This window comes from Myotis myotis, unplaced genomic scaffold, assembly GCF_014108235.1.
Source record: "Myotis myotis isolate mMyoMyo1 unplaced genomic scaffold, mMyoMyo1.p scaffold_m19_p_2, whole genome shotgun sequence".
Classification (NCBI taxonomy): domain Eukaryota; kingdom Metazoa; phylum Chordata; class Mammalia; order Chiroptera; family Vespertilionidae; genus Myotis; species Myotis myotis.
Window position 1 is genome coordinate 24906433 of NW_023416324.1, and position 19547 is coordinate 24925979.

Consider the following 19547-nt stretch of genomic DNA (forward strand, 5'->3'; position numbering starts at 1 on the left):
TGCTCCCTACACTAGTGACTGAGTAGAATCTGTGAAACGGCAATGCCCTCTGTCACTCCTCCAGGGAAATCGCGGTGCTCATATGGAGAAGGTGCTCCCTGTGTGCTCAGCGCTCTCTGCTGCTCCACTTCCTTGTAGCTCCTGGGGTGGGGGGTGGGGGGTGGGGTGGGGAGCCAAAGAGAGCCTGGGAGTGAGTTCCTTTCCCCTGATTTTCTGTGAGGAGAGTGGGGCTGGGAGGTCTGGGGACTGAGTGCAGGTCCCACAGCAGGAACTGGGACAGCCTGGGAGGCACCAGGCAGGTGTGGCTGCAGAGACTTCCTCCTTCTCCACGAGGAATCAATCCCCTCGAGGAAGCCCTGGCATCCTGGGGAAATCCCAGTGACATGGGACCGACCTGTCACCACCCTCGTGGCTCGGAGCGGCATCTCATTGCGGATGGAGATTGCGTTTCCCTGATGTTGAGCATCTTTTCTGTGCTTCTGGCCACGTGTACATCTCTATGGAGCAGTGTGTCCTCATCGTTTGCCAAGTTTAGTTGGTTTGGCTTTTATTATTGAGCTGTGAGAGTTCTTTATATATTCTAGGTAAAAGTGTCTTTCCAGAGATAAGGTTTCCACTAAATTCTCCCATTTTGTGGGCTGTCCTTTACTTTCTTGATAGTGTCTTTGGAAGGAAAAAAGTCTTTACTTTTGATGAAGCCAAATTTATTTTTTTTTTGTTCTTTTGTTGCCTTTGTTGTCATATCTAAAAATCTGTTGACAATCATGTATTGTGGAAACGTATTCCTATGATTCTTCCTTCTTTACTCCATCTTTACCATTTTTAAGTGTACAGTTCAGTGGTGTTAATTATATTTACACTGCTGTGCAACAGATCTCTAGAAAATTGTCATCTTTCAACACTGGATCTCTGTACACATTGGACCCTAATTCTCCCTAATTAGGGAATATAGTCAATAATATTGTAGTATTGCCTCCTCCCTTAGATCTGCACAACCACTTTTTTGCCTTCTGTTTCTGTGACTTTGACTACTTTAGATACTTTGTGTGAGTGGAATCACACACAGTATTTGTTTTTTTTGTGACTTGCTTACTTCACTTAATGTCCCAAAGGTTCATTCACCTTGTAACATGTGATGCGGTTTCTTTGTTTTCAAGGCTCATGGTATTTACAGACCACATTTTCTTTATCTGTTCATCTGTTAATGGACTTGGGTTTCTCTTGGCTATTGTGAAAAAAAAAAAAAAAAAGGAGCAATGAATGTGAGTGTGCATATATTTCTTTGAGATCCTTCTTTGAATTGTTTTGAAGAAAGGGTTGTGGAATCACATGCTAATTATATTTTTAATTTTGAGAAAATTCCAAAACAAAAGAGCTTATGGTTTTATTATAGCTATGTGTAACCAAAATTATATATAATGATAATTTGGGGGTTATATATAGTATCATACTGTATATATCATTTTGCCTTGGTCTTCTTTCAACATTCTGAGTTCAGGGTAATAAAATTTATATCTAATTTAATTTTGGAATTATATATAATTTCGCATTGTTTGCATATATTAAAAATAACATAATATTTGTTGTTGGACTTTTTAAAATTATAATGTTACAGGATAATCAATTGTAGATGCTAATTTTTCCCATTCAAGGGTTTTGAAAAGTACTTTCACCTAATATGCTTTATGTAGTTGGTATTGAAAATTATGCCATCATTTTATAACGCTTTCTTTGTAGGTGTTCATCTTCCTTGCTGATATTAAAATTGTCTTTTGTCTTTTGAGTTCTACCATTTCAAGAGGTGCAACTAGGTTCAGGTTAAAAAATGTCTATCCTGCCGAAGCCGGTTTTGCTCAGTGGATAGAGCATCGGCCTGTGGACTGAAAGGTCCCAGGTTTGATTCCGGTCAAGGGCATGTACCTTGGTTGCGAGCACATCCCCAGTGGGGGGTGTGCAGGAGGCAGCTGATCAATGTTTCTCTCTCATCGATGTTTCTAACTCTCTATCTCTCTTCCTCTCTGTAAAAAATCAATAAAGTATAAAAAAAAAGTCTAAAAAAAAAAAAAAAAAAAAAAAAAAAGAAAGGATGAGAGGATGTGACGGAACTGAGAGCAGGAGCTCCTAAGATGGAGGAGAAATGCTGTCTGTGGTAGTTTCTATTGACTTTAGGGAAAGGCCAGCATTTAATCTAGCAGATGGAATAGTTTGTTCCATTCTTATTCATGTATGCAATCTGGAAGCCACTGGCCTTCCTGGAATTTTAGTTAAGATTCCAGGTAAACCAGCAGAAGTTTTGAACTCTACATTTTTACTGTTTTCAGTTTTTCCCTGAGGCTAATTGCACACAGGGAAGTAGCAGCCACTCTCCTGCACAGCCCCGGCTGTAGCCACCTGAGACAGCTCCCTGCTCCCTAAACACAGTGTGTACTTTCACACCTCTTTGCTTATTTGTATCCGTGGGAAAGGCCGGAAGGAGACGAGCAAAGAGTTTAAGAGATTGACAAAGTAGTGTTGGTTAGACACCGAGGGAAGGGATGCTGCTTTTGGTGCCCAGTGTGACCGTAGGTGGTGGTTTGTGGCTGTCTCTGCCTGGACCTGAGTTTTCAGATCTTGATTTCACTCTAAGTGCGTCTAACTCCCCACTGACGGTGTTCGGCCTGCACCTGGGCTTGGTGTCTCAGTTCCCTGTAACCAAGTGCCTGCCTGTTAAGGAAAACTACCCATTGTGAATTTTCAGGGGATCTTGGTTAATTAATCAGACTTTGTTGGTACCACTGTTATTAGACTTCTTAAAACTTACGGAACTCTCAAAACAGAGTGAGGGTAGAATTCTTATCTGCAAAGAGCCTTATACTTGGTTCTCTCTCACTCTACTTACTCCCACAGGGATTCCAGCCTCCCTTTGTACCCCCTGCATTTGAGCACTGTTCTTTCCTGAGTGAAAAGTATGAGTCAATTGTCATCTGTTTTTTAGCATTAGGCTTTTCCTTGAGGATAAATTTGGCTACTGAATCAATAAGGAATTTCCCTCTTATAGTTTAGAAATATGTAAATTCAGAAAGCCGTTAGTTACCAGGCTCACTTTCACTTTTCCTGTATCCTTTAATAAGTGTAGATGAGCGTTAATAACACACTGTCCTCTTTAAAACTTTCTCCTCTGAAAGAAAAAAATAAATAAAAATAAAACTTTCTCCTCTGACCTATTTTTTTTTTTTGTTCTTCAACATAGTTTGGATCAAGAAAATTGAGCTGCTTGTGTTTTCTTTTAACAGTCTTAGAGCAAGCATGTCAAATTCAAAGGCTAACACAGGCCAAATAAACAAGGTTTACATTTTTGTGGGCCACAAAAAACACACACAAAAGCTTCAATTTCCATAGAAACGTAGGTTTATTTCGATAGAGACATGCTGAATACAAAGGGCTGAAATAAACGAGTAATTGTTAACATATAAAATAATAGAACATTTTAATAAAAATTAATATTTTTTTCTTGAACATTAACTTACCAGACACCGAATAACTGCACAAATTAATAAGCATAACGCAAATAAACCTATTTTTCTTGTTCTCCGAAAGCAAAATATTTCCTGTTGCGCACACCAAACAAGTCAGTCCAAGACTAATGACATGGCAATTGGCTGCTAAAATATTCACTGCTAGTATTAGTGGAGAGAAATGGTGCGCCTGCGCATAAGGCGCGAGTAAGGGAAATGAATGCAACACTATTATAGTAATCCATCATTAGGGAAGGTTTAGTTCGTTATTAATAATTATGTATAACAGGATATTGTAAAAATTAAGTTATAAATTTTTATTAAAACGTTTCTTACATACCGTTATATTGGCTGGGCCACAAAAATATTCGTGTGGGCTGCGAGTTTGACATGCTTGGTCTTAGAGGAAAGCTTTTCTAGATCAGGTTTTCTGCAGATATCAGAGAATACTACATGATAATCCTTGGTTCTTTGGGGTGGGGGCAGTCCTTTTATCCTATATAATAAAAGCCTACTATGCAAATTGTCCCCTAGACCAGGAGTTCAATTAGTTCAACCGCTCACTATGATATGTGCGGACCACCAGGGGGCAGTGCAGAACATGGTGGGTGTCAGCGATATGGTGCTGGCATTGGGCGGTAGTAGAGGCGCTCCTGGCCCTGATGGGCCCCGATGAGAGTGGGACCACAGCGGGATGGTGGAGCAGGTGAGTGAGTGGTGCCAGGCCAAGGCAGGTGTGAGCAGCAGGGGGTGAGGGTGTGGGGGGGTGCGGGGGGGGGGGCTGAGTGCCCCGGTGATTTCCCTGCAGACGGCAACCAGTGGCCGCAGCAGGGGGTGGGGCTGCTGCCTGGCTCCCAGATGCTGAGGGAGCTGGGTGGGGGGCCTGGCCCAGATTGATCAACCCACAGATGGTGACCAGTGGCCGGCAGGCCCTGATTGCTCGATTGGGGCTGGGCTCTAGGCTAGGATGGAGAACTGGGGGTGGGTGGTGGCATCTGGGTGCGGGCTGCGACCTCTTGCTGGCTACCTGGGGGTGGTGGTGAAGGGGACAGAGGTGTGGTGAGAATGCGGCGTGCCCGCTGAGTTTGCTGTCACTCCCCCTGCTACCCTCCCCCTGGATGCCAGGGCTTTTAATTTAATGTTACTAACATGTCATTTCTGCCCTTCAAGTCTCATGGGAGCCTTGTGAAGGGAAAGAACACTGAACTCAGAGTCAGGAGACAGTGGTCTGACACTTCCCATAGAAATTATATTAACTTCTCTGGACAACACTTTTCCCACCTGTAAACTGAGAGTGTTAGCGTTAAGTAATCTTTAAAGTCTCTTTGGGCCCAGATTCTGATACCAAGCACTTAAGTGCAATTTATTGCCTTTGCTAAAAAAGCAACCCAGAAATTGGGAGAAGCTGTTTCTCTTTTCTTAACTTCAAGCCAATCTTTAAAAAATTGGAGGGCAGAGCTTTCCTTGGCTTATTACTGCATGGCGGGAGGGAGAGAGGTTGAGGATTGACCTGGGTTAGGATGGACTTGGTCTCTCAAAATTTAGTCATTCATTAATTTTTCAAAATTGCTTTTTTGAGATTTAATTCACATATGCAATTCACCCATTTAATGCGAATGCTGCATCCATTTGCGGCTAGGGTTCAAGGTCTGGAGAAAGGGCTGACACACAAATGGATGATACACTAGACAAGAAATATAAATTTAGAAGGCATGGAGAGCCAGGCGGAAACTTTTCTAGTGGAGAGGCTCTCTGAAACCCCTGACCCATCAGCTTTTATTTACTTGAATATACATTTGTGCTTTAGGAATGCAAACAGGCATAGCAAAGGTAAAGTTTGGTAAACAGTAAAAGGATTATCAGTTTAGGGGATTGCCTTCAGCCATTTGGCCAGCAGCAGGGTAATAAAATGCTGATTTTTCAGTCCTGCTGAATATCAAAGTCCATTAGCCTTCTAGCGACTTCTTCCATTTATATGTTAACTACTGTTGTTCTTTGCCTCCAGCAGTTTAAAGTGTATAATTCATTGGCTTTTAGTGTATTATCAGAGTTGTACAACCATCATCACAATAAATTTTAGAACGTTTCTTATCATCCCAGAAAGAAGCACTGTATCCTGTAGTCATTACCCTTAACCCCTCTATATCCTCCTGCAACCCCAGGCAGCCATAATCTACTTTCTGAATATAGATTTGCCTATTCTAGATATACAATATGTGGTCTATTTCTTTGTTCCAGTGGCTTCTTTCACTTAGCATAATGTTTTAAAGTTTCATCCATGTTATAGCATTTATCAGTATTTATTGCTGAATAACATTCCATTGTATGAATGGACCACATTTAATTTACCCATTTATGAATTGATAGACATTTGGGTTATTTTTACTTTTTGGCTGTTATGAACAATGGATGCTGCTATGAACATTCATTCATGTTCAAGTTTTTTCTCTGGATATGTTTTCAGTTCCCTTAGGTATACACCTGGGAGTGGAATTACTAGATCATATGGTAACCTGTGTTTAGCCTTTTGAGGAACTGTCAGCCTGTTTTCCGAACAGCTACACCATTTTACATTCCCACCAGCAGTATATATGAGGGTCCAGTTTCTCTATATCTACATCAAACAAACAGTTATTATCTGTTTTTTAAAAATATTTTTATTGATTTCAGAGAGGAAGGGAGAGGGAGAGAAAGATAGAAGCATCGACGATGAGAAAGAAGCATTGATCGGCTGCCTCCTGAATGCCCCACACTGGGGACTGAACTTGCAACCTGGGCATGTGCCCTGACTGGGAATCGAACCATGAGCTTCTGGTTCATAGGTCGACGCTCGACCACTTAGCTATGCTGGCTGGGCTGTTTTTTAAAAATTATTGTAGCCATCCTAGTGAGTGTGAAGTAGTATCTCACTGTAGTTTTGATTTTCATTTTTCTTATGGCTAATGATATTGAGCATCTTTCCATGAGTTTGTTTAATGATATTGAACATTTTTTCATGTGTTTGTTAGCCTTTCATGTATATTCTTTATAGGCAGTCACTAATTTTGACAGAGATTTTCACAGGGAGTACAAATAGTCAAGGACCTGGATAGTTGAAGTTTTCATTTCATCTTATTTGTTGACAGAATAGCATTATTGTTTGTTGGAGACATACATATTGATGATTCCTGAGCACTCTTGGCTTCATATGGCTGCCCCTAAAACTTCTGATGCTTAGTTCACTGGACTTTTTCTTAAGACATTTGTGGAAAACTTTAGAGTCAGCCTACTATTTGCAGAAGAGGTAAAAACTTTAGAATGGGGCAGACCTAGACTTGATCGGCCTGGCCATTTACTAGCCGTGTGACTTTGGGATGTTAATTGAGCCCTCCAAATCCCATCACTGCATTTGAAAAATTTCTGACATAGAAGAATGAGTAAATGTTAGCTAGTTCTTTATCTTCTCTTGGCAGAGCTGTGACCAATATGCTTCATAAACAGACTGTTGTCCTCTGTTCTTGAAAATTCTCCGGAAAGATAAACATCAGAACAGCTCACCCCACTCTCCTTTTCTATTTACCTCTATCTCTCTCTCTATTTGTTTTAATAGTTATTGTATTATTATAATCAGAGAAAGACTGAGAGATATAATAAGCTAGTTTTCCACTAAGTTTCTTATAAGGTTGTTGAATTTTGCTATTTACAGACATAAAACATAACTGGAATTTTGAGGCCTTGATGTGAAATTAACTCTACATTTCAAAGTGTCTCCTTTTTCTTTTCAGTACTCTGTAATATTTAGCGTGCTACTGATAACACGATCTCACTTGGTCCTCAACTCTACTATAATTCATTTAAATAATTATTCAATGCCCATTTCCAATTTTTATACCCTGTGTTCAAGTGTTATCTATCAAAAGTAAATCCCTCACTGTTGTCTCTTCTCTTCTTAATCCTTAATACCAAGTATTTAATATTTTCTGATTTATTATTATAACCTATCATTCCTTTGTAATCTGATTTCCATTCCACCACTGTTTAGAAAAGTATTATCACAGAACACTCTTATTTATAGGAAAATTAGAAAAACCCTTCTTAGTCCTCATCCTTCTTGTTCTGCAGCATAAGATACTGGTGATCACCCTTCCTTGATTATACTTCTTTGGTGTTTTTGTCTATCTCTTTCACCCCTCCGCCCATCCTTGATTGCTTTCCCATCTCTGCCTTCTAATTTCGGCTATTCCCTCAGGCTCAGTCCTTAGCACTCTGCTCTTTTTTCTTGCCCCTAACCCAGAAAGCCCAACATTTCCCATGTCTCCAGCCCAGCACCTCTATGCATATGACTTCTAAACTTAAATTCTCAGCTGACCCAGATTGAATTCTGGTATTTCCAGCTGCTTCAAGAACCATTTCCATTTGCAGGTTCTTTGTTGCCATTTTAAAATCAATGTATTTAAATCTTTATTTATTTTTTAAAAAATATATTTTATTGATTATTTTACAGAGAGGAAGGGGGAGGGATAGAGTTAGAAACATCGATGAGAGAGAAACATCGATCAGCTGCCTCCTGCACACCTCCTACCGGGGATGCACCCACAACCAAGGTACATGCCCTTGACCGGAATCGAACCTGGGACCCTTCAGTCCTCAGGCCGACGCTCTATCCACTGAGCCAAACTGGTTAGGGCTAAATTTTTATTGTTGAAAGTATTACATATGTCCCCTTTCCCCCCCATTGACCTCTCCCACCCCGCCCCTGCCCCTCACCCCAGGCCTTCACCACCCTATTGTCTGTGTATTTAAAACTGAATTTCTCAAATCCCCCTTTCCAACCATCATGACTGCTTGTTTCTGTTAGTGAGACATTGTGGCTATTCAGTTGCAGAGTTTGATATCTTGGTCCCATTTGAGGGAGAGGTCTTGAAATCTTGGAGCCACTGGTGTGCTGGAACCAGCTTGAAAGGACTCACAAGAGGCAAATGTTAAATTTTGTGAGTTTGTTGCTAAGCATAGCCATTATTAAAAGTTAAATTATATAAACTTACAGTTAAATACATTCTACTTAAAATAAAGGTAGTAAATACTCAAAACTCATTACTTCATAATTATTTTACTACATGTTATTATTGTCTATGTTCTTGAGGTTAATTATGTAAATTGTGTCTCTATGATGAAAATACTATATAATGGTGTGCTACTGTACTTTTCTTCCCAACATCACACTTAGTGATATATTAGCAGCTTGAAATTGGTCATGGTGGGGGAGTATTTACACCCTGGAAATCAACAAATGCTACAAGTCTGAACTGGATGTATTGGTTTGTTAATTGTCTAGATTTAAGTGATGGAAAAAAATGTAAATGTTGCAGATTAAACTAAAAAGTGTGTCATGCCTTTAGCGAGTATATTGTAAATAGCACAGAAATTGAAGAAATGTTCTTTTAGTATTTGAAAGCTATTATGCAGTCATCATGAACCATTTCCTTCAATTGGGTAATCTGCCTGCCACCTTATTCCTTAACACACACATACAAACATGCCTACCTTGCATATTCCCACCTCTATACCTTGTCTTATATGGTTTCCCCATCTTCTTTCTATCAAAACGTTTTGTAATTTTTCAAGTCCTCTCTCTTTCAGGAAGTCTTCCCAGAGATTTCCAGTGTTTATCTTTTCTGATTCCGTTTCTATTTTGAATGCTAGATATTACAATTGGAAAGGACTATAGTTCAGTTTTTGACACAGATGTAGAAATCTCTCCTAGTCTCTGCTTGAAAAATTCCAGTGACTATAAATTTACTACTTCTAAAACTAATTCTTTTTATTATTTTCTAGAAAATTATTTATTTCATGTTGAAAATGAATCTTCTTCCTTGTAATTTCGACTACTCTTCTGATTGTGTGATGTGAGCGTCACTCAGTGAACTTATCACTAGACTTGGAATCAGAAGACCTGCTACTTGCCAAAACTATGTGACCTTAACATCGGAGAGCCTCAGTTTCTCCTGTAGAATATGGGTCATAAATAAACCTCACAGGACAGTAATTTGGATTTAGTAAATAAAGGAGATTATGGCTGATTATAAAGCATAGTAGTTAATGGCAAAGCCTAAAATTCGAAAAGACCAAACAGGCCAGCTTTTCCACTTGTGATACTGGGCAGGTTATTGACCTCTTTGTGCCTCATTTCCTCATGCATAAAATAGGAATATTAATGAAACATGCCTTATAGGGGCGAGGGAGAGATGAGATAACATGTGAAGAATTTTGCACAGTATTTGACTTTAACCATACATTTTTCCAAAGTGAGATTTGTTTTTCCATAGTTTCTGTTATAAAATTGAAATTGTTTTTCCCAGAAGGAAAATAATTCTCAAATTCACTGTTAGAAATATTTGGTAATAGGGGTTACATTAGATATGCACCCTATGAAGCACTGGTACCTAGCATTCTAGTTTTCTTTCCAGCACTCTCTAGAACGCTCTTCTAACTCTGGCTGAACTCATCTGACCATCACTGGCATTGTATCACTTTTTAAAAAATCCTCACCCAAGGTTATTTTCCATTGATTTTTAGAGAGAGTAGAAGCGAGGGGGAGAGACATAGAGAGAGAAATATCGATGTGAGAGAGACACAATGATTGGTTGCCTCCTGCACATGCCCAGACCAGGGTTAAGGATTAAGCCTGCAACTGAGGCATGTGCCCTTTGACCAAAATCCAACTCGGGACCCTTTAGTCCATAGGCTGGTGATCTATCCACTGAGCTAAACTGGCTGGGCAGTACACATTTTGATCCATAATAATTCCTGAGGTGTTTCAGGATGATTAAGACTCCCTATCTCCTTGTCCAAACTTTTAGAATATTGTTCAGGCCCTGACAGGTTTGGCTCAGTGGATAGAGCGTCGGCCTGTGGACTGAAGGGTCCCGGGTTCGATTCCGGTCAAGGGCATGTACCTTGGTTGCAGGCACATCCCCAGTGGGGGGTGTGCAGGAGGCAGCTGATCGATGTTTCTCTCTCATCGATGTTTCTAACTCTCTATTCCTCTCCCTTCCTCTCTGTAAGAAATCAATAAAATATATTTTTTTAAAAAAAGAATATTGTTCAGGGTTGGCTAGAGGGTGTAATAAATCTGGCTTCAAGTTTAAAAACACACTTCTGGTAAGTGTTCATGTGTTGTATTCCAACCTGAAAATTCCTGAATTTTATTATTGTTTCCAGTTTCAAATTTTTAAATTTGTATTTACAGAGATTCTTGTGTAGATAATAAAATAATTTAAGATCAAGTAAAAAGCAGTCTTGTTTTACTCTCATGCACAGGTCCGCAAGCACATCAATGATCTTTATGAAGATCTACGTGATGGCCATAACCTGATCTCTCTGCTGGAGGTCCTCTCAGGCATCAAACTGGTGAGCTACTCTTTCCTAATGAGTGACCTCACAGGCGTGGTCCATAAATTATGTATTGTTCCACCTTGCTGAGTGGTAGGGCAGTGGCCGTCACTGCTTGCTCTGTTATGTGGGAGGAAGAAGTAGAAGAGATTATTGGTGGGCTTTATGTCTAACTCAGACTTACAGTTTACATATGATGTGATTTTATCTTAATTCAAATTGATGTGACAAATATTCTCACTTCTTGATAGGTCCAGGTATCGGTTATATTCATTTGATAACTGCTTATTTTCTCCTTCTTTGTTTTTTTTATCCATTTATAGACACTAGTAGTATTTTAGGAATTGGAGGTTCACATTTAAAGGTTTGTGTTTTTTTTTAACAAGGTGTAGTTTTCTTCTTAGAGTTTTATTTCTAGTCTATATGGAGTCTTTCCTATTTATTGTGAATTGTTTTATTTCCTGTATTCAGCTCAGGTTCTGAAGTTTACATTTAAAAGCCCAAGTGGTTTTTTGTTTGTTTGCTTCTTTTCAATTCACCTCCCTTCTATGATTCACTGAGTCTCACCGGTTTGGAGAAATGCTGAGGTTGATGTCTGAGCACAGCCCTGGATACAGTATATTTGGGCTCCTTGGACAATTAACTATGCCTGCCTCCTCCCAGAATGTTCAAACATTGCTTATGGGCAACACCTACACATCTGAGGGCAAATCTCCTGGGAGCCTCTTGGCTTGTCAGATGATAGTTCTTATACTTGCTTCTTTTGCAGGATCAAAAAAACCTCACTTGGCGAGCCCATTGTTCAATAGATTTGAGCCAAATGGAAGCAGATGATCCTGTGCAGTTTCTGTTCTATCTCTAGCATGGTAGATGACATCATTTTCATTTAGAACAGTCTAAGGTTGAATACTGGAAACATCTGTGAGGAAGGAGAACTGAGGAGAGGTGCACAGCTTGAGTAGTCTGGGAAGCTCAGCCCACCCACTGCCACTGGTGATTCTTAGTCATTGTTTGTTGTGTTTTAAGTACAGAATTTGGCACATTAGATTTTACTCCCTAAGTAATACTGAGCTTTTTCTAGGATTGGGTTTGGCTTCCCTTGGGCCCTGTGTTTGGTTTTATTTTTAATCTTTATTGTTGAAAATATTACATTTTAAAAATCTTTATTATTGAAAGTATTACATCTTTCCATTAACCTCTTCCATCCTGCTCCTGTCTGTCCCCCTGCCCCCCAGGCCCTCACCACTCCATTGTCAGTGTCCACGGGTTATGCATATGTGCATCCAAGTTCATTGGCTGGTCTCTTCCCACCCACCCTCCCCTGCCTTCCCTCTGAATGGCTCTGTGTTTTGGTTTCACATCTTTTTTGCCTTGCAGTAGAATTAATTTTATAATTTTTAATGGCCTTCAATTGACAGGTGCTCTTATCAACACAGCCAGCACAAGATGAATTCTAGTCCTTCTCTGGCCCTCATTTATAAATCTCATATATATTCAGAATTTCACCTTCACTGAGCTGGACTTTACTCTTCAGTGCTCACCAAGTTACATTTTCTGCAATTTGCCCGGCATATTTGATGAACTTGAGTGAACTTGTAGTGGAAAGTGACATTTTGGTGACATTGCTTACAAAACAGGTTAAAACCACTTCAATGTAATTTTCCTAACCTTTGAAAACCTACAGGTGTTTATGGAGATATTCAGAGGATATCATCTTATCATTGAAAATAATCCAAATATCTCTTTCATGGTTATTCACATTGTTTCTTTCTCCCTTCATTGATTCATAAATCAGAGAGGGTGGGTGGCCATGGAGGATTGAAGATGTGTTTCAACATAAGACATGCTCAGTAAAACCATCTGTTCTGGTCTTGCATCTTTTTGGATGTGGGAGGATATTTTCATCCGCTTTGTTTAATGTTGCATTCATTTCCTTTTCATTTTTGTGTTGTGCATTTTCTGTTACTCTGTCACGTTGTTGCCTTGGTTGGTGGCCAAAGGAGCCAGCAGGGCTGAAGACCCTCCGTCTGGTGAGCATGCCCTCCTGGCGCCATGCAAACAGCGAGGAGCAGGAGGAGGAAGATGATGATGATGTAGTAGGTCCTCCCAGCGATGCCAGCATCCCAGCTGGCACTGCAGGGCCATCAGAGAGTTTGAGGTTCTCCAGGTCTCCTGTTACCAAGTGTCTTCTTCACTATCCACCTGGGAATTTGGGTCCCAAAGAATGTGGTTAAAACTAATTGTGCCCTGGCACTGTTAGATGATCCTGAAGTGGGAATTATTTTGCTTATCTGAGAATGGTTGGCACAGAAAGAACAATGGTGTGGTGTCAGATTCGTTTGAGACCTGGAGCCCCATAGCTTTCTGGTGGCCTTGCTGTGTTGCCTGAGTCCAGATTGCAAAATTGTGGAAAGTTTAATTGATAGCATGGCAGTTAGTTGCTTATCCAGACTAACTGGTAGGTACTCTCTCTCCACCTCTCTAGCCTCTGGGTTTTCACTACACACCATGTCATTTGTTTTTAAAGTAGTCTGTTGTTTGCAAACCACTCACTGCATGGAGATACTCTGCCTTGGTCAATAATATCGCTAGTTGCTGCAGAGGACACAGATTTAACCTGCATGTTCTTAAGGTGATTTATTTTTAATAATTGTTTTTAATCCTCACCAAAGGATATGTTTATCGATTTTGTGAGAGAGATAGAGAGAGAGAAAGAGAGAGAGATTGATCTGTTGCCTCCTGTACGTGCCCCAACCGGGGATCGAACCTGCAGCCTAGGTATATGCACTGACCAGTAATTTAACCTGCTACCTTTTGGTTTACGGAACAGTGCTCCAACCAACTGAGCCACCCAGCCAGGGCAAGGTTATTTATTTTTGGTGGGGAGTACATAGGAGTAAAGATTAGGATGTGTGGAGGGGGCATTTCCTGCTTGTAGGCCATAAATTATAGCTCATAATCTTTCTCAAGAAATAGGGATGAGGCAATATTTCCATTCCCTGTCCTCTTAAAGTCATCTTTTCACTTCACTGATCTCCCTTCCCATTGCCTTAGAATCTTCAGTTTCACAGGCTCTGTCATTCTTTAAACCATATTTACAATAACTTAGCTGAAATGGCTGAGGAGAGGTACTTGCTAAAAAGATTTTTCCTAAACCTTTGATTTCAGAAGTGGCCCAGAGAAGCGTCAACATCCTTATAGAATATCGTAGTTTGGGAATGTTGCTTCGAAGTGTTGGGGGCACCCAGGGAGATGTCTCCACCCTTATCTTTCCACCTGTTGGGTCATTTTTTGCTCACTTCAACTTGGGAGACTGTTTCCTCTGCAGGTGCCCACAACAGAGCTACTTTATATTTTATCAGCCTTTAATTAGTCCCAATTTGACATTTATAAATGAACTGGATATAATCTAGTGAGATTGATATTTTAGTCCCAGTGTTAGGAAGATAAAAGCAACATTGGAAAGTAAGAGGAGAAAACATTCCAGAAGTAGATAGCCATCCTGCATGTACTTGTTGGGCAAATAGACCTCATGTCCTTTTGAGTGGGTGGTAGTGGAGCTGTGGCTAGGATACCAGAAGCACCGGTGGAGATGGGCTCCTCTGCTGGGCCGTGTGACATCCAGGACTCAGTGACTGGCAGAAAATACCTTTCTTTGGTTCTCATGTTGAACTTCCCTACATCACCAAGGTTTTGTTAACTCTGGGTATTTCTTACTGGAGTAAAGGGTAACTTTTCTGCATGGACACCCATCTTCTTGGAAAATAGGTTTCTTCCTGATTTTTGCCTCTCATTTTGGATTTTTAAAAATGTATTTACTGAGCATATGTAACTCCTCATTCCTTCATTTAAAATTATCTACCTCTGGAATCTTTTGTTAGGTTTACAATAAGGTTTGCTCTGTCCATTACTGTGCAATATGCAATTAAGACTTTCCACTCTGCCTTTACAATAGCATTTAACCGTGATTTTAGGAGCCAAAGAGCCGAAGTCTTTGTCCCGATCAGTCTCACCTCCAGAATCAGGTTCTGCCATGTAGGACTGCAGAAGAACCTGCAGAGAAGCTGCAGCATTGGTTCAGCATTAGTAGTCAAACCGTGCCATGTGTTCACGGGAATTACAGTGGTAAATAAGGCCTTTTGGAGGCCTAACAGCATGGTGACCCAGGCATGTCCTGCCATTGAAGGTGCTGTATGTAATGCTCCCACGCCTGGCTTCCACCGTGAGGAATTCTTTGTCTTTGAAATGGAAGTGGAAAGTGGTCTTCATGGATAAATTGGTGTAGCTGAAGTTAACACCCCCTTTTTTGTTTGCAGCCCCGAGAGAAGGGCAGGATGCGTTTTCATAGGCTGCAGAATGTGCAGATTGCCCTGGACTTCCTAAAGCGGCGACAGGTAAGAGTATCGCGTGGTTCCTCATTCAGCCAGGGAATGTTGGTATGAAGTTCCTATTTAGGGAATTTCTCCAAGCCCCTAGTAAGCCCTCAGAAATTGCTAAATCGGACTGACCCAGTTCTGTCCTACTCGCTTGTGAGCAGCTGTATTTTGGTTGGACAAATCGTTTGGTAGTCCTTACAGAGAGCTGTGGCCTTCCTGAGCGGGAGAGTGTTCACCGAGGAGAGTTAGATGCTAGATGGAGATCAAAGGGAAGATGAAAGGTAAACCAGCAAAGAAGATAGTAAAAAGGTATAGCACCCAGGAAAAGGGGAAACCAGAGCGCCACATTATCATGAAAATTAGATGAGGGGGGGGGTGTCATGAAGGTCTGAGGAAGAGGTCTTGGCTGGTAGACATTGATGACTTAAGAGAACAGTTTTGTTTTGTTTTTTAAATATATTTTATTGATTTTTTACAGAGAGGAAAAGAGAGGGATAGAGAATTAGAAACATCGATGAGAGAGAAACATTGATCAGCTGCCTCCTGCACACCTCCTACTGGGGATGGGCCCGCAACCAAGGTACATGCCCTTGACCGGAATCGAACCTGGGACCTTTCAGTTCGCAGGCCTACGCTCTATCCACTGAGCCAAACCGATTAGGGCGAGAACAGTTTTAATAGAGCAGAATAGTGTTTAGAGTATATTGGACCTGGATACAGGAAGGGAAAGAAGGTTATCACTTTCTAGGTAAGGAAGGAAGACAGCAATGTATTTTTAGACATAGGAGAAGACAGTGAAGAGAGAAAGACTGAACGTGAGTGAGGAGAATGAAGAGCCATGGAATGCTAGACTTACGATTTTTCATTTATAGCGAAGGAAATGGAGACAGGTGAAATGACCTGCTCCAAATAACAGAACAAGTTAGAGCAATGTTAGGACTTTAACCCAGATCTCCTAATGTGTAGTTTAATGCTCTTTCCTCTATCCATGCTGTTTTCTACAAACCATCTTTCTTCCCATTGTATCCCTAATTGATGGAACTAAGTCCAGGGGGTGAGGGGTGAGATCCAGAGCATAGCCGGTGTGGTTCTCTTTGAGAAAGAAAAGAAAAATGCCTCTCTTCTGAGGTACAGGGAGAAGGAAGGATGACTGGATAAAGATACTGTACAGAGATAGTTTGTGGTGGAGAGGAAGATGGATGAGGGAGTCAGAGTTCATCTGCTTAGGGAGAGCTGTATGGAGAAGATTTGGGATAACTACAGTTGCTAGGCAACATCAGGGGACAATAAAACATTAAATGGTATGCATATTTTTAAAATTAATTTTTTGTCATTCTTATCAGCAATTCTCATTAACTTGGGAAATTTTCTTTCTGTTTATTCCCATAGCAGTTTGCTTCTTATATAACTAGAGGCCCAGTGCATGAAAATCGTGTAGGAGTTGGGGTTGGGAGGGGTCCCTCAGCCCTGCCTGCACCCTCTCCAATCGGGATCCCTCTCCCAATCCAGAACCACTGGCTCCTAATCACTCACCTGCCTGCCTAATCACCCCCAACTACTCCCCTGTCTGCCTGATCCCCCTAATTGCCTAACTGCTCTCCCCTGCCGGCCTGATCCCCTAACTGCCTAACTGCTCTCTCCTCCTGGCCTCATCCCCCTAACTGCTCTCCCCTCCTGGCCTCATCTCCCTAACTGCCTAACTACCACCTTCTCCCTTCTCCCACAGCACCAGCCTTCTCACCTTCTCCCTTTTCCCGCAGCGCCGGCCTTCTCCCTTCTGCCTTCTCCTGAGGGCCTTCTCCCATGGCCTCTGCAAAAGGGACTGCGGTGCTGGACCCGCCCTCACAGTCACTGCGGCTGCCGGCCCTCGGCCATTGCAGCCACTGTGGCTTTGTCTGGGAGGACGTCTGGAAGGACATCCGGAAGATGTCCAGTCTAATTAGCATATTACCCTTTTGTTAGTATAGATACTACTTTATTGTTGTTTCTCTGTTTATTCTAATGCACTGTAGGCCCTGTAAGGACAAGGAAACATGAATTTTACTTACCATTTTTATCTTCATCACTTGTCATAAAAATGGTCCATAATTGGCACTTCATAAATATTTGCTGAAATAAATTGATAAATGAAAAGCAGTAGGAGAATTGGAGGCTAAAGTGTTCAAGGTACTAGAGAAAGCAGCATTGAAATGTCTGTGTCTAGAGTTAGAGGAAACTAGAGGGGGCTTTAATGAACAAGATAAATGGAGAGGAATTGATGTGATCCAGCAGTTCGACTCCCATTTAGAAGTCTAAATAAGGACCAAGCATGATTTGGTTACTTTGGTGGAATGAGAATGTGGGCAGGCAGGAACAGTGGATGGCGGAGAGTGTGGGCAGAGAGAACTCTAGAACAGTTCCTTGTGATGGTGCACACGTCGTAGCTGTGCAGTGTCCGATGCAGAGGAAAAATGAAAGTCATTAGAATTGAGGAGGCAGATAGGGTGATATTTGGTCATTGAGATAAGTGCTAAAATCCCCAGGAAAGATGGGAGGAAGACGGTGGGAAAGAGTAATAGGAGCTAGGTGCTGCAGTCGTCAAGGGAAGAGTTAGCAGAGATGGGCACGTGGTTTGGCCCAGGGGGATGGACTTCAGAATAAAAAGGAAAAGTGATGGAGGTGGGACTGAAGAAGGTGGACGCAGCTAATACTGACCGACCAACTGTGGGTTGTCATGGTGATTGGTTAAAAAACTGCATTCTCAGATGGGAAGGGCAGCTTCTTCCACGCCCAGAGGGTGACTGAGATTCAGAAAAGGGAAAGACCTGGCCCAGGTGTCTCAGTCATCCAGGCTGCTCGAGCAAAAACACCACAGACGGGGTGACTTACAAACAATAGAAGTTTATTTCTCACAGTTCTGGAGGCTGGGAAGTGTAAGATCAAGGCAGATTCAGTGTCTGGTGAGGTCCAGTTCAGAGACAGCTGTTTTTTAGTTGTGTCCTAACATCATGGAAGGGGCGAGAGGGCTCGTTGGGGGTCTCTTATGTAAGGACACTAATCCTATTCCTGAGAGTCCCACCCTCACAACTTGATCACCCCAAATGCCCCAATTCCAAATACCATCAGAATGGGAATTAGGGTTTGACATCTGCATTTTGGATGGCACATGCATTCATTCTATAGTACTGGCCACTGTGAGTGCAAGGGAAGATTGAGGCTTCTGCTTAAAGTTACTGGGGTTCATTGGAGCCACACAGGTTTCAGTTCAATTGAAGAGAGAAATGGAGGGCAGCTCAAGGACAGTTTGCTGCAACTGAACAGGAGCTCCGGGAGGGTTTGACAGAAGAGGCTCACAGGGTGGAGGTGGTGGAAGTGGACTGGCTTCCCAGGCCTCTCTTGGATTCAGCACTGGAAGTCCCACAGCCCAGGAAAGCGCTGTTTCCTGCTCACTGGATGGTGGATCACCCTAGCCGGGGGGGCAGTCTGTGTGTCTGTGCATATTGTGTTGTTGGAGTGAGATTTCAGGAGTAAAGCAGATGCTATGGGAGCCATGAGCAGGGGGGAATATCAGTGACAAAGTGATTGGAAATGGAGTGAAAATGGAGACTGGAGCAGATCAAAGACTGATGAGGGAGAAGAGGCACCCCCCTTCCCCCTTAACCTTAAAAAATAAATAGGGTTGTGATGACTTAATAAAAAGCAACTCACTATACCATGTGCTTGCAAGTTTGCTTTGCTGCTGAGAATGTAAAATAGCACACTGGGAAATAGTTTGGCAATTTCTTATAAAGCAAAACATATACCCATATGACCCAGCAGCCCCACTCCTAGGAACTTACTCCAGAGAAATGAAACATATGCTCACTCAGAAACCTGTACATGAATGCAGGAGTTTAATGCATAATTGCTCCAAGAAACAACCTCAGTGCCCTTCAGTGGATGAAATGGTGAACACGGTGTTGTGTGTCAATACAGTGGAAGACTGCTCCGCAATAAAAGGATCTATCTATTGATACATGCAGCAACAGGGATGGAGATCTCAAGGGCATTGTGTTGAGTGAAAAAAAGCCAGTTCAAAACATTATGTACTGTATGATCCCAGTTACGTCATTCTGAAGAAAGCAAAACTGGGAACAGATGAGTGGCTGCTGGGAGTTAGGAGTGGGGGCAGGGTTTGACTACCAAAGGGCAGCAGGGGGTCATCTTTTCGGGATGATGGAACTGTTCCGTTATTCTTACTATGGTGATAGTTGCACAAATCTATACGTGTTTTAAAACTCAGAATTGTACACTAAAAATCAATTTAATTGAATATAAATGATAAAAA

General features: G+C 41.6%; 1 protein-coding gene across 1 annotated transcript in view; it reads left to right on the top strand.

The window, feature by feature from the left end:
- The window catches only part of MACF1 (microtubule actin crosslinking factor 1), a 280203-nt gene that overhangs the window by 74059 nt on the left and 186597 nt on the right, over positions 1-19547 (top strand). Inside the window, 2 exon segments of the mRNA XM_036348376.1 lie at positions 10794-10883; positions 15182-15259. Of these exon segments, the coding sequence (XP_036204269.1) occupies positions 10794-10883; positions 15182-15259 (168 nt within the window).